This window comes from Chaetodon trifascialis, chromosome 1, assembly GCF_039877785.1.
Source record: "Chaetodon trifascialis isolate fChaTrf1 chromosome 1, fChaTrf1.hap1, whole genome shotgun sequence".
NCBI classification, from domain to species: Eukaryota; Metazoa; Chordata; class Actinopteri; order Chaetodontiformes; family Chaetodontidae; genus Chaetodon; species Chaetodon trifascialis.
The window spans coordinates 20306331-20322451 of NC_092056.1; the positions used below are offsets into that span (position 1 = coordinate 20306331).

The 16121-nt window shown below is 41.3% G+C and overlaps 1 protein-coding gene across 1 annotated transcript in view; it reads right to left on the minus strand.

Moving 5' to 3' along the window:
- The window catches only part of LOC139335431 (MAM domain-containing glycosylphosphatidylinositol anchor protein 1), a 168831-nt gene that overhangs the window by 20537 nt on the left and 132173 nt on the right, over positions 1-16121 (minus strand). Inside the window, exons 12-15 of the mRNA XM_070969035.1 lie at positions 9032-9212; positions 8909-8932; positions 6901-7053; positions 6594-6755 (exon numbers count right to left, since the gene is read on the minus strand). Of these exons, the coding sequence (XP_070825136.1) occupies positions 6594-6755; positions 6901-7053; positions 8909-8932; positions 9032-9212 (520 nt within the window). The remainder of the gene's footprint in view (positions 1-6593; positions 6756-6900; positions 7054-8908; positions 8933-9031; positions 9213-16121) is intronic.

Consider the following 16121-nt stretch of genomic DNA (forward strand, 5'->3'; position numbering starts at 1 on the left):
GTCATGCTGTTGTGTGTATGTGTATCCTTCAGCTAATGTTCTTCAAAGCTTGGAGTAAGCAGAAGAATTATTTTTGTTGTGTTAACTTCCTGCTCTTTCTCTGAGAGGTGTGACAAGGGGAATGTTTATGGGGTCAAACAGGGATATTAAATAACATGTTGAGGATGTCTGTATGCGCTACAGAGAAACAGTGACATTGTGAAACATGACTGAAGACTTGCTGGAATCTAAATCTGTTTGATTTGTCAAAACCAATGGCTTTCAGGCTACTTTTTGTTTTGCAACAGTTTGACATTTCAGGAAATATGCGTATCCACTTCTTAGCTGAGAGGTAGATGACGAGATCCATACATATCTGTCCCAACCAGCAGAGCCTCCAGCGAGTCACTCTGCCTGCCTGAGAAATAGGCCTGCATTCATCTCCACAACTTGTTTTTACGTTTCAGCTTAAGTGATATCTAGCATGTTCAGGCTAGATGGTTCCTGTTTCCAGTCTTTGCGATAAGCTAAGCTAACTGGCTGCTAGCTCTTGAACAAGAATGTCATTGATTTTCTCATTTAACTCAAGGCAGAGAGGCAGAGACAAATGAGTGTATTTCCCCAAATGCCAAACTATTGCTTTAACAGCAGGACTATTTTGTATGGCTGTGTACAGTTTGGATCACACTCCATCCAGGTACCTACAGCAGAATGCTTATGGGAAAATATACTGATATTGCAGCTGGAGTAGCCATGTTAGAGAGTAACATGCAAGTATTCATCACATTGCATATGAAAGGACATGGGCAGCACTGCTATACGGCTGTATAATGGGCACAATTGGCTTGTGCAGCTCACTTTCACCTGCTCAGCCTACTGTCTCATTCTACATCCACATATCTGAGCCTCATTGACTCCCTCCCCAGTCACCAGCCATTCTCTCTCTCAAACAAACACACCACTGACAGAGGGAGGAGGACTCTGATAAGCAGTCTATTGACTGGACTGAGGTAAAGCACAGTGTGTTGGTAAGAGTGTCAGAGAGGCAGAGGAGAGGGCACAGCTCTATCAGGGCTACTTGTCCGTAGAATCATGAGTGAAGATGACAACGGACACACACACACACACACACACACACACACACACACACACACACACACACACACACACACACACACACAGAACTATACATTCTGCTATGCCTTAAACTCAAATGAGTTACTGTCCTTTTGTGATAATTAAAGGTAAACTTGCTTTGGAGCTCTCCTCCCTCTGTCCCTCGCCTGTACATGAATAAGGTTCATGTCCTGTTTGTCTACGCTTGTCGTGCTTGTAGTGAGATTTATGGTCCGTGATCTGGCTTCTGCCATCAAACAACAAGCTAAACCATGTTATTCTGAGTTCTGAGTAAATAACCAATTCAGGAGCATGAAAAAGGGACAAATCCAGGCTTAGCTAAATCCTTCTTTAATCAAACCTTGCAAGACACCAAGCTGATCATAATGTTTTCCTGAAAATGAGAATGTAAACCTAAAAAACAAGAGAGAATAACACTTAAAAGTAAGTACCATCTCAAAAAGTCACAGAAAATAAAGGTAACACTTATTTTCACACAGCCAATGTGTCACATTGACACTCCATTCCTCTTCCTGTATACATTCATACAGCAAACTAATTAAAAGTCTTACTTAATAGAAGTCCAATCCAAAACAACGTACAAAGGTACAATACTTAAATAACCTCAAACTCTAATTTGTTTTCCATCACTCTGAAGTGAAAATAATCCAGTGATTGCAAGTAAGCTTGCCAGTGGCGCTCTGCAAACCTGAGCCAGTCTAAAATACTACCCAATGCCAAACAAAACTAATTAAATGTTGTTTATTGTTGCTGCCAGCAAGCCAAAGAGAAACGCATTAAGGTGAACAACACAGCGCATCACATGGGGAGGTCTTTATTAGCAGTGCCTGCCTATTTCACACCTAAAATCCAAACTAGTCACAGAGCTTTCTTTCTTCATTTGCAAAAAAAAGAAGAAACTTTGACCTGTTTTATATTCAAACAGCCTTATGACTACAAAATTGCGAACGTGTATATGTGGGTCAGAGAAGAGCAACATTTCAACAGCGTTTCTAAAAATTACTTTGTGCCAAAGTACCTAAAAGCTTTCAACATATACAGCCCTTTTAATGCTGTACAGTACTTAAACACAGTGAAGCACATTAAAGCTGGTCCCAGTACTTCAGGCACTACCTTCTGCATCCTCACTACCTCTGACCATTAACGAGTTGATGGCCTCTCCTGCAGCTTTCTGTTCTCACCTTTTAAAAAAAAAAAAAAATTAACTTTTCTGCCTCCTCATACAGTACTTGTTTGCTTGTGCTTCATTTCTTGTCAAACATAATTTTTCTCAGTCCCTCTCTCCTTTCATACCATCCTCTTTTCGCTCTCATTCTCTTCATCAACCCTCCTTTTTATCTTTCCAATTCTGGCTGATCCCCATCTTCACCCCTCACTCATCTTGTCTGGTCTCTCCTCTCACTGACCCCCTCTGTCTTAACCTCATTTTGTCTCTTTTCGTCATTAGGAGTCACACTGTGTGTCCCTAGCAGGAGTGTGAGATCTGCCAAGGTAAGGCAATTAAAGTGACAACAGATTGGAACAGACTGAGAGAACAACAGAGTAAATTGAGGGAGGGCTTGTTGCGGAGCTGGGCGTAACTGGTAACAGAACGTGCTACTTGTGAGCAAGTGCTGTGTGACTGATATACACTGTCTTGTCTCATTACAAGACAGAACCAAATGCACAAAGGGGAACAAACTGTGCTGGTGGTATATCAATGATTAGAAAACCATACATTTAAGCAAGTAATTTAAAAAATCAGTCAGTAGATTATAAGGAAGGTTGTAATAGTCTCTTAAATGTGAAGCTACAATAACTAATGAGAACTTAAAAACTGCTAGTATAATATTGTTTCACAAAGCATGTCAGCAAGCATCGAGTGGGAACACAGTTTCCATTAGAGACATGTTTGTGGCTGTTAAATTTAAATCCATTATTCACTCAGCTTTAGGTTTAGCTACTTTGGTATTCTGCTGTCTTTTCTTTGGCTGGCAGTGTCCTTTTAGCTTTGCTGAGAGTTAAGACTTCAAATGCAAGTAACTCAGTGTGTAGAGGGATAATCAAGCTTTCCCAAAACAATGCTGTAACAACAGGGGTTAAAGTTTAGAAGAATATTCAGTCACCTCAAAGCTTCTCTCAGATCAGGTAGTCTAGGTAACCTAGGAGATGTGATTACATCACTGTTTTGCATTTGTTCTGTTGTGTGACAATAAGAGAAAAACATGTAAATTAGAACAACTCTCGTGAACCTGGCTGTAGACAGTATATGCAGGCGATCACAGAGAGCAGGAGGAGACTGAGCAGGGGCTGAACAGGCTGTCACTCACAATGTGCCTGTGGCAAAGTTAAGAAGACAGCTGTCTGTGCTTTTCTGTGATCAATCATTTAAATGTTGAATTGCCGATGACACAGCTGCTGTCATTAACCTGTATTTATGTGTTGTCAGATGACATTTCTCCTGACTCTTAACCACTTGTTGACTGTGCTGCACAGTTTTGTTGTTTGTCTACTGAAGAGAAGGTGAAGAGGATGAGATTTTGCCGTTTCCAATGGCAAACAGTTTGGACATACCTTCTCAGTTAAAGTTTTTTTGAATATCAATAATGGAGACATCAAAACTATGAAATGCAAACAAAGCAAAATATGTTTTATATTTTAGACTCTTCAAAGTAGCTGCCTTTTGCTTTGATGACAGCTTTGCACACTGTTGGCACTCTCTCAGTCAGCTTCATGAGGTAGCTACCTGCACTGGTTTTCCGTTAACAGCTGTGCCTTGTCAAAAGGTAATTAGTGGAATTTCTTCCATCTTAATGTGCTTGAGACATCAGTTGTGTTGTGCAGAGATAGTGTTGCTATGCAGTAAATAGCACACACATCTCAACATCAGCTGTTTGGAGGAGACAGTGAATCAGGTCAAATTGCTGCAAAGAAACAACTATTGAAGGAGACAATTGCTTGGGCCAAAAAAACACAAGGAATGGACATTAGACCAGTGGTCCACGTTGGTCTGATGAGTCCAAATTTGCCCCCATGTTTTGCCCGTCCACTTTAAGACATTTGGCGAAATAAAGCAGGCAAACATAAGAAAGAATATTTACATTTTACAACGAGCATCAGCACTCAGCAGGCTGCTGCTGGACGCAGGTGCACACTGCCAGCCACTAAGCTCCATGAGCTCATGATGAGAGGCTGCTCCAGCTGATCCAAGCTCACACACAACCACAACAGAGCGGGTAAGAGACATCACTTTGAAGGCTTTAGTAGTCTTGTGCATGCGGGACCAATTTGTAGTCTATTCCCTGTGACTAACGAGAGCCAAAGTGTTGAGGTTTCATGCAAGCACAGTCAGAAAATAAACTGAACTATGTCTGTTTGTTGTTAAGTACGTTACCTGAATCTTTATCTTTCTTTACTATTTTCTTTATGAGCGAGCACAAGCTGACTTGCTGTGGCAATTTCATTCCTAAGTGAAATGACTGTTTCTTAATTGGACATATTCAGCATGTGTGGGAAACCAGTTATTCAACACACAGTTTGAAAGTTCACATGTACTTGTTCATGTGAAGTCTACCACTATCTACCACTACAGAGACAAGCACACACACACACACACACACACACACACACACACACACACACACACACAGAGTGAGTATATAGTGAGAGCAATTTGAAGGCAGCCGTGTGACCTAAATATGGATCAGGTATCCAAAACTATTAGCTTCAAGTGGCTAAAGGGATCAGAGAGAGTTAAATGTTGACTCTTAGTGGGTTCAGTGACCAAAGGGATGGTAGTGTTTGTGGTGCGCTTAATGCATGTGGGTGCGTTTTCAAATGTGTGCAAATCTGTCGATAGTTTCACTAAATCGTGTCACCCCCTGCCTGCAGGTGAGAAGGTTATATTCAGCTTTTCGTGTGCTTGATTAATTTCTCAATACTGATTAGGCATTTCATACTCCAATAAATACTGCAATCAAATGTGGTCAAAATGAAAAGGTAGCAAAATAAGTGAGAAAAACAAACGTGACATGATTCAGTCGATAGAAGGAACAAGAGTACAAGTCTACAGCAATGCTAGTGGCTGTACTTTGGCTAAATGCTCACATCAGCATGCTTACATGCTAAAATAATAATGCTAGCATGTCAATGTTTATGAGATACAGCTGAGGCTGATGGGAATGTTGGTAGTGTTGCAAGTATCTGGTCATAAACCAAAGCAATGGACAACATAAAATTTTGAACAGATGATGGCATCGGTGAAAGATTTGACCTGCTGGTAGCACTCAAGCAAATGTCAGAGGAAGTCATTTGAATGTGTCGTCTAGGGACCACGAACAGCTATCGTAGATTTCATGTAGATCCATCTGACAGTGGTCAAGATATTTCACTCTGAACTACAAATGTCAACCTCGTGGGGGCACCAGAGGGAACAGACTAAAGTCAATAGGAGACCATGAATTTTTGTCTAAGATTTCATTGCAAACAATTAGTCGAGATACTTGTGTCCAAGTGTTGAACCGACCAGTAAACCATTGCCATCCTTAGAGCCACACCCCCAGCATGGCCAAGAGCTGGGTGAAGAAACCAAAGAGTGAGTAATTGATATGATGTCACATATCAAAATGTCCAGTGTGTATTACAAAAACACATTTTCTCTCATTCATACAGTTAAATATACATATTTATCGCATAATCACGTCAGTGCACACGTTTGCATACACACACATGCTCACACAAACACTGTGCCCTTCTATACACCAGAACATCCTTAGGAGACAGGGCAGGTCGGAAAGTAACAAATGTTACAGTGAAGTCTGTGTGCCTCAGCTATGAACACATAAATCAACGTGTGGGTGTGTGTCTGCTTGTGTAGGTGTGTGTGTGTGCATGCATGCACATGTGCATGCGTGCATGTGTATGTGTGCATACATGTGGCTGTGCCTTCATGTATATGCATGTCTTACTGTATGATTTTTGTGTGAATCCATGCCTGTGTATACAGTATGCATGTGGGTGGATGTAAAAGTGTGTGTGCGCAGGTGTGTAGGCTACAAGATGTATGCATTCTTGCTGTGTGACAGAGCATATTATGATGAACAGCTCCCCCAAATGACTGATTGTGTCTTGCCACTGCCATAAATCACACACCGACTGCCCCCTTCAACCACCTGCAAATACACACAAGCACACACACACTGAGGCACAAGCAGAAACATACAAACAGAACTTTGGTAACACCCCATCCCCCTCTTCTCCCTCTCACAGACACACACAAACACACGCCTAGGATGTTGTGTCTGACAGGCCCTACAAGCAAGGGTCAAGCACCGAGTTCAGCTTCTGACAGAAGCCCAGCGAAATGAGAACCCCGATAGTATCGAGTGTCAGCATACTCTCGACGCTATATCATGTCATTGTGTTTCTATGGATGCTCTCACGTGGTAGAAGACAATGTGTGTAGGTGTATGAGTATTATTCTCTGCTGTGCTACTCACCAATATGTTTGCCTTTCATGTGGTAGTAGAAGGAGACACAGTATGGGACTCTGCCGGAGCCCTTGGGGCCCCTGACTGAGGTCACATTAAAAAGTGGAGAAAGCAGACGAGCCTTGTCCCCTTGAACACGTGGCCGTGATGCTTCGATGTACATGTAGTACCCTGAAAACAACAAGACAACACTCGATTGTCCAGAGTCTGCAATGCAACACAAATTTGACTTATTATTTGTCTTCTTAAATTCTGTTGCCACACTGCTAAGACTAATATATACAGGATTGAACCTGTACAGAAAATGACTCCTCACCCTCCTTGGTTCCACTGCGGTCAGTCTCGGGGCCGGTATTGGCAGATCGCTTGGGATTCTGCGTCAGGTGATTTTGTCTTGTCCAGTCAAATACATCACTCCGGTCTTGAGAGAAACCACAGATCCGCTCATCCTCAAAACCACACACATGGTCTGCGATGTGTGTTTGTGGAGGAAAAACAATAGGGTGAAACACATTAGATCTGTGACATGTCAAGCAGATGACATAACGAACTACAGGTCATATAACCTCATGTTTTGTTTTGTTTTTCACCCTGTTTAACCAGGAAATGGCAACTGTGGCTGTATAATAACCTCTGCAATATTCATTTCACATGTGAAGATCAGACAGCCAGGCAATTACTGTCAAAGTTATAGGCACAATGTAGGAGGCAGGGTATATGATATGAATTTCCCATATTATGCATCTTCCGATGTATGACTCACACATGCACATACAGGTAACTCTGAAGAGCAGTTGATCTGCTGAAACCTGTTTAACATTAGAGCTTATTTAAAATAATCCAGTACATCAATGCAACAATCAACTAACTAAGGATGTGGCAGCTGGCCGCCTGATATGAATGAAGAGCTTCTTGATATATCAGGCACGAAGAAAAACACTGCTATTACTACTACTAAGAAGGAAAATAAGACAAAGAAATACAGAGTAATGTCTTTCATGTAGAAAGGTACAACTTCTCTTATTAAGAAGCATTTGTGAGAAACCTGTCAAGAGTAATCATATAAAGTTCTTGTGCAGAATTTTTTTCCTGAATGAACCTCTTGAATTTAGATGCACTGGTCTATCTTTTCCTATTTGACTCTCTCAACTGGCTGTTGATGCTTTTAGAATATTTGACTTTGCATCATTCTTACAACAAGGCCTGAGGCTATGATCAGATGCATCCACATATAAGCTTCTGGCATCACTGGGATTCTGCATTACTGAGTCAGATGTTTGCTTTTTGACATGGCCACATACATCAGGAAGGAGAGAAAAATATTTTAAAGAAAGACCTTTGTGAGGGAATTATCAGCAGCCTCTATGCTGATGTCTTGTTAAGTGAGATTGGCAGGCTTCTCTCAAAGGTGGTGTCACCCTCACTGGCCCATCTGGAGAGCTCTGCCATTATCAGAGACTCACCAAACAAATAAAATCAAAGTGAGCACAACAACAGCCATCGAAAACCATCCAAGCTAACAGATTCGGTGAAGGCTTCCTGGACACTCACACAGTCCACTGCAGATGCATATGGCTCGCGCTCCCCATGAGAATGGCTCGTGTGTGCTTCTTTGTTTCAGGAAGCTAATCTATTACTATTCACACCCTGCTCCACTACATGAGCTCCTTTCAATTTGCACTGTTGTTCTCCCAGTCTGTTCCAATCTGCTGTTGTTTTAATTGCCTCACCCTGGCGGAGCCAACTGCCACTCCTGCCAGAAGAATGCTGCGTATCTCTTAATGAAGAAAATAGACAAGATGCAATTGACTGAGAAAGAGAGAGGGATAGCAAAAGAGAGGATGAGAGGAAGGGAGAGAGCAGGAGGTTGTGCAAGAGAACGAGACAGAGAGAGGCCTAAAAAAGAGGAAAAGGAGGTACGCATTTACATAGCTTTAAAATGGTTTCTTCTTTTGAATTTCAAACATTAACCCATATACAAATGAACCAATCAACCTGCAGTATTCAGTCTCATATCCAATCATGGCCATTCTTCGATGACAAATGTCATGGACGTGCTTCCAGTCATCAGCTGCTTTCTCACATCCCACTGTTACCCCACTCTCCTCCCTAGCAACAGGATTTAATAAAGGCCAAGGCTGGGCCATGGCAAACTTTACCTTGACAAACTTGTGCTGACATTGCTTGCAGCATACAAGCTAAATTAGCTTGCACTGAAATTCAATGTGCCTTCCTAACTCCACCACCCTGTCATCAATCAGGTCACAACAACAAGCTCGACACTGTGAAAGCACAGAAGATGGCAGTTAAGAGGGAAGTCTCACCTGAAGGTCTTGGGTAGGTGTAGGCTGTAAGAAAATAAGATTGATTAATGCACACTCCACTTACAGTATCTATGTTTTATACAAAGTGCATAAATGGATATGAAACATGCAAATAATACTCACGTTCTGAGTACTGTATGATGCGACTGACATAGTCCCCAGTGCTGTAGGTGGTGATGGGGGCCAGTCGGACCTCATAGGACAGAGGGATTCTCAGGTCTGATATGGTGTGAGACATCAGCACACCCTTTTCTGGCTCTTTACCCTTGAGGTCTATCTGCTTCGACAGCAGGTTCTGCTTGTTCTAGATTTGTACAGGTGAACACACACACACACACACACACACACACACACACACACACACACACACACACACACAGATGCAGACATGTTAAGATGTATACTCACAAAAAAAGATGATCATCAGATGATGACTGATTGCAAGAGAGGCTGCAACATGGATCGAGGTGTTGACACTGTCAGGCCTACCTTCCATCTTTCTACTTCCTATTTCCATCATACCGTCCTCAACCTCACCTCTACCACTTTATGTTGACACGCCCCAATATCAAGTCTTTAGCGAATCAGAAGTCAACCAAGTGACAGGAAACTCACACACAGCGCACAAAGCACAGCTCATCTCCCATCTGGAGGATTTTCACTGCAATATTAACTGTTCCTACAGTTCACTGGTAATAGGCTCTACAACTATATGTAAGCAGGCACACAAAGTCAAACTCCATCCGAAAATACTTTCCCTGGCAAATAATGGTCTGCTCAAATGGCCTAAAAGACGGCCCCAACCACAGATGTTTGCTTTGTGTTGTGGAAGCAAACACTTTATCTACATACACCATATTAATAATCATATTATCAAATTGTTTTACTTTTCCTGTTTCCTTACATCTCCATTTACTGTCAGTGGAATTTGGTATGGGCATACAGGCGCTGCTGAGCATACAGCCAATCAACATATGTCAGGACTTGGATCAAACCTATCTTGGACTGTGTAAGTTTTCAATCTTACTTTTTAACCAAAATAAAGCTGGTGTCAAAAGAATGATTAGAATAACAATCTTTTCTCACTAAATTTTTTAGTACAAATGTGGTCTCCTGCATCAAGGTCTGCTCTCAAAACACACTATGCTGGTCCAGTGTCCAACACAATGTACTATTGTCCACCATAGACATGGACTCAAAAATAGTATAGTAGATAATGGAAATAAAGGCACATTTATTTCACTTCCTCCTGTTCGGTCACTTGTGATAAAGTATTGTATAACCAGCAAAATTAAATCCCAAACAACGTCAAAAAAAATTGAATGATTGCATGAACATCAAAATCAAATTGGATGAGATGACATATCCAGTGTAATAGGCTCCTCGTTTTTTAAAAGTTAAGTCAGGGGTATTTTTTTTTTTATTTTATTTTTTTTCCAGCACCACTTTTAATACAGCTATTGCTGTGTTATTCCACCCACGGAGAGAAGGATCCATTAGCTGTGTATCTGCCTCTGATCCCAGCTACTTAAAGACCTGACAGTGAGCTCAATCTAATGCATTAGGTCAGCCACTCCACCATAACACCTTAGTGCACCCACAGCATGCCATTATCAAGTAATGCATGCAACAAAAGTGAGTGTGTGTATGTGTGTGTGTACCATTTATAACCATCACATCATGAGCAATCAGAGCGCAACAATTTTGTACACATTATATTCACCATGAATTCAAAACAATTCATAGGATCTACATATATGACTTCATTTGTTGATTGATTGATTATTAAAATGAAAATTCAGTTTAATTTCATTCATCATGTGCTTGAAATGTGCATGCTTGCTGTTCTGCTTCTACTCATCCAATCCAAAGATGAATACTGTGGTAAGTCACAGAGGCACCAATGAATTCCATGACTTGGACCTATTATTACCACAGCACGGTAAGCTCTGACATTGCCACAGTGAAATCTGCTTTTGCTTCTGTCCTCTGACAAGTTGACTTGTGCTATTCCCATTGGATGTCTACTCACCACCACAAGTTCAAACTCAGCTAGACTGAGTTGATCATTTCTATTGACAAGACCATGGTGACTTCTGCTCAGGCTGCAAAGAATCTGGTATGACTTCAATTATTGTGTGAGTCCCACATGGCAGCCACAGCCCAATCCCTGCAAGTTTGTGCTCGGCAACATACTTGGACTGAAATCCTTCCTTCCTTCCTCACCAGGCCCAATGCCACTAATGGCTGTTAAATCTTCTTTTCTCAGTGCTACCCTGGCTGTTTCCATTTCAGTTGCTCCAACTTTTTACCCTTTCTTGCCAGTTATGGAACTTTCTTGCACATTGCAAGCAAAATTATCTTTTTTTTTTCTAAACATAAACCACATTTCCTCCCAAAAAGTAATATGCCCTCCTCTCACATTCACATAGACTGTTACAAGAAATCCTCCCATCTGCTGTTTAACTACTATTTCCCTTTGCCCAGCAAACTCTTCTTTTATGATGCTGTTGTGAGCACAAAAATATTAGAGGTTATTAAAGGCTTGCCTTTTGCACCCAAGGATCCTGTTTGCTTGCACTGTAGTTGGAGTCATCTAGAAATGTTTGTTTTATCTACTGTTGTGCCCACAGAATAACATCACCGCAATTTGGAAGGAAGTCAGAAAGAAGAGACTTAACAAAGGACTGAGAAGCAGGATGTTGTTTCACAGGATTCTACCTCTTTTCATGAAAAGGTAGCAAAGTGACCTTTAGGTTCAAGTGACCATCACATCAAGTGAAGGTCAAGTAAAGAGGTTTTGATTTCTCAGACAGGGATGGGTCTTGTTGAAGTTTTAAGGAGGAAGGTCCCGTTACTCAGATCCTTTACTTAAATGCACAGTATGTAATTTCTGCTAGTTGCGGTTTATAAGTGAAAACAAAGGGCGTATTTTGATTTTGTTGTGAGGTAGTGTGGGATCATCAGAGTTGCACAACTGTGAGGGACTAAGCAGGCAGGCATGAGGATGGATTTACACAAAAAAAAGAGTCAGCACTTAAAGGTTCTGGGCCCATAAAAGAGGTCAAGTGAATGGAACTTAACTCAGGCTATTATACGTTAAACTGAAAGGAAGTGAACAGACTGCACTGACCGAATGAAGACAAAAACAGACCTCACAATGACACCTGCCAAAAAGGCTCAAGGTATTTCATCAAATGGGAGGAGGTCAAAGTCATGCTTTTTGTAAACTACACGCATTTTTGTAGCACACAGAGGGAGAAAGAAGAAACATGCTTCACCAATGACTGCATTTAAACTTTCTCTCCCATCCATTTTCATAATCACCCTCTCCTACCAATTGTCTCACTCAGTGGCCTCTCAAAATCACAACTGAAGCATAACATGTAAGTGATCCCTCAAGTGACACATATTTAAACTAAGTGCTAAATTTAAGTGTTTTCATTTTTTGAATGCAGGGATGTTCACAGCATTTCACTTTCAACAGATATTTGATTCTGAACACCAAACTGTAGTCACTTAATTCACTGTGTGCATCCTTGTCTAAATGCAAGGGGTATGTGGATGTGCGGTAAGGGTGGCAAGTGCTGGAAATTTACCACAAATCCAAGTGTTGACAGGTACGGTTATCTTGAATAAATGTGGGGATTTAAACAATGTTTGAAAAATTTGGGCTCATGTAAGTACACCACTCAACAAAATGTATAATATATGCCTAGTTGCTTTTAGACATTTTAATGCAGGCATGTTTTACCTCTGAGAAGCTCAGAGGGGAAATTTTTCTTTGGTGGAACTGCTAAAAGCTCACAGACATCCGAAACCCTGTACTGTAGTCCTCCAGCTGATCTGCATCATAAGAGATTTGCTCACTTGGCACCAAACCTGACTACAGAAACTTATACATTATCATACAGAGTATAATATTTTACATGGTTAACAGTTACACAGTAAAATGCATTGTGCCCTTTTAAGACTAACTTACACTCACATTCAACCATGTAAACATTTACACACTGTTCATACAGCATATGCATAATTATGTGAAATATAAGAGGAAAGAAAAAGTCTGCTCATGTAATATGCATTAAGTGTGTGTTAGCAAAGAAAGATGAGTTAATAATGCTGAGGATTCAGAGCTTTAGAAGTAAGTTAAACATCCTTTCATGTGTGGACAGAGTCTACATACACACAAACACATGCACACACTTGTTTTGCGGTGTGTGGGAGAAAAAATGAACTAGACTAGAAGTATGCACGCGGGCATGCACACACACACACGCACGCGCGCGCACACACACACACACACACACACACACACACACACACACACACACACACACACACACACACCTATACTGTGTGGACCCAGAAACACACACTGGATCAATGAGGTGCTGAGGTGTGACTCAGAAGAATTCAGCTGCTCCCACTGCAGGTGAAAAAAAACCCTGTCTCCCTGCCTCGTCCTCTGTCTGCCTCCTTCACTAGGTCAGTGGACATAATTTGTGTGTGCGTGTGTGTGTGTGTGTGTGTGTGTGTGTGTGTGTGTGTCTGCAAGTGTGTGTATGTGAGACTAAGTGACAGGAAAGGGACAGGAAGAGGGTGAGAAAGATATACAGCGTGTAGAGAAAGCACCAACAGAAGGAGACAGTCAAAGTGACTGGAGTGAGTGACTGACATATTTTAAGAGGCAGAGACGTGGCTGGTTGATAGACTGATACAAAGTCCATACACCTCTCTTGACGTGTATGTGTGTGTGTGTGTGTGTGTGTGTGTGTGTGTGTGTGTGTGTGTGTGTGTGTGTGTGTGTGTGTGTGTGTGTGTATCTCAGTGTGTTTGTGTGTGTGTCAGTGTGTTTGTGTGTGCATGTGTGTGTGTCTGTGCCACATGCTTTCAGGAATTTCAGCCAGACTATGTTTTCAGCTATGTCTCCATCAGACTGTCAACAAAGGGACAACAAGACAAAGAATGTGTGAAAGAGGGTGAGCGCGTAGGGGCATCCATGAGATAGAAACATAGACGCAAAGTGACACGTGTGTGCGTGTGTGTGTGTGTGTGTGTGTGTGTGTGTGTGTGTGAGAAAGAGAGAGACTGACAGCGTGAGAGGAGGCGGCCTCTTCGAACACTGCGGAATGTGGAGTTAATCTTTCTATTATCCTCAATTAATGGATCTCTTTCATGACTGATCCAGCAGTTCAGTGATATTGGGTGTGTGTATATGTGTGTCTGTGAGCAAGTCATCATCTGTGCGTGTGTGCACTGTGTCTGTATGTGTGCTTGCATAGACCTATGTGCTCTCTTTCTGCCGTTGCATGTGATTATACGAGTGTTCTTGCATAAATTATTCACATATTTGATTTAATGTACACCTCTAATTCATCATAAATATTTTTAATTTCTCATATATATGATAATGGGGATGTGTGTTTGTGTGACTGTGTGCAGAAAGAACTGGAGTGTAGTTATGATCTGAAGCCAGGTCAGCTGCACAACTTGGATGATACAGAGGCTCCATCGCTGCAGGCAAAAGAGTGGTCGATATAGAGATGAGGTGGAAAGATTTAGAGATGGGAGGAGAAAGGTGTGATGAGGCAGAAAAAAGCAATAAGGAAGTTACAATAAGGACGAAGAAAACTAACTGACGAAGCAAGGAGAAATTTGCCATTAAAAGAAAAACCAAAGCATATTTATAACCTGGCATGGTAGTGCAGAGAGTCTCTGCAGTGTACATATGTGTACAGAATGATTACATTTTTCCAGACAAGGATGACACAGGTGTTTTCATTATTTTAACTTTAGCAGCATGCAGTGCAGGGTGCACCACAGCCAGCATTATACTTACGTAGAAGGCTTGGCCTTTTCTAAATTCTGCACACAAACACACACAGAGACACACTCCCCCACACGCAGTCAGTACGTCCATTACTAGCTGACTATCGGTACACTGGCTGTTTGGGGCAAATCAACTGGGACTGCACAAACAGTCCAGCTGTCTAGAATGACACGACGTAAAAACTTGCCTCTCTTTCTGCAGTGGTTCAGTAGTTCAGTAAAAGTACTACCACCACACTGTGAAAATGCTTAACAGCAAGTAAAAGTATCTAAGTATGAACAGGAAAATATACTTCAAGTATTCAAAACAGAAAAATGCCCCTGTGACTGTTATACTATAAAATATTCTAGATTATTTCTCTTGCATTCATGTAAAAGCAGGATTTTAATGTTGTAGTTGGTTGAGGTGGAGTTCAACGATTAATTATTTCTTCCATTAATCAACTGATTGCTCAAATTCTAAAGATAGTGCTAAATGCTGTCACAATTACCCAGAACCCGCAGTGACACCTTTGCAATGCTGGCTTTGTCCAACCAATAGTCAGAAAAGTTTCTGTTTGAACACACCAAAAGGAAATGGAAGAGACAGATACTGTAGATGTTCACAGATTACATTCACAGCTTAGTGAACATCAACTTCACCTTTAACGATCAGCTGTTCAAAATTTCTTTCCTCTCTTTTTTTGGAAAATTGCCACATGTCAAATTTATTACTAGTTGCTGGACACTTTTTCTCTTCAAGCGGCTGTCATTTTGTGTCTTCGAACTGATACACTGAAGCTAAGTTGCCCAAAGTTTTGATGTTGTTAAGTTTTCTATAGACGACAGCTTTCTTGAACCTCCTCTTCCCTAAACATCACCTTTCTTGATATATGAGAACAACTCTGCAGCTGCTTTTAGAGCAGAATTTTTCACACAAATGTAATTCTCCTTACGAAGATAACACTTTATTAATCCCCCGTAGGAAAGATTAGGGTGTTACAGGCAGCTGTAAATATGAATCCAGCCTGATATTGACATGATAGAGCACTGCATTAATTGCCACTCTGATGACAGACAACCATGAAGCTTTTAAAAGTGTCTGAAATGAGCCACAAAAGGCTTAGTAAACCATCTCTCTTGTTGCAAAAAGGAAAAATTATCACACATTAATTATCTCTCACTAATCAAAGTACTCATTTAAGAAGCCCTGGAGGTGGAGTGGAAAAAGGGGTGTAAGGACAGCTTGAAGAAAAAACAAGGGCCCGTCAACTCATTAATTCCTACACAGGGAAATCCCCTGCAGAGAAAACAAAACTAAATTAAGATGTGTAAACAGGGATTTCACAGCCTGGCAATGAGTCATGGAGCAAATCATGCCTGTCACACAAACACACAAACA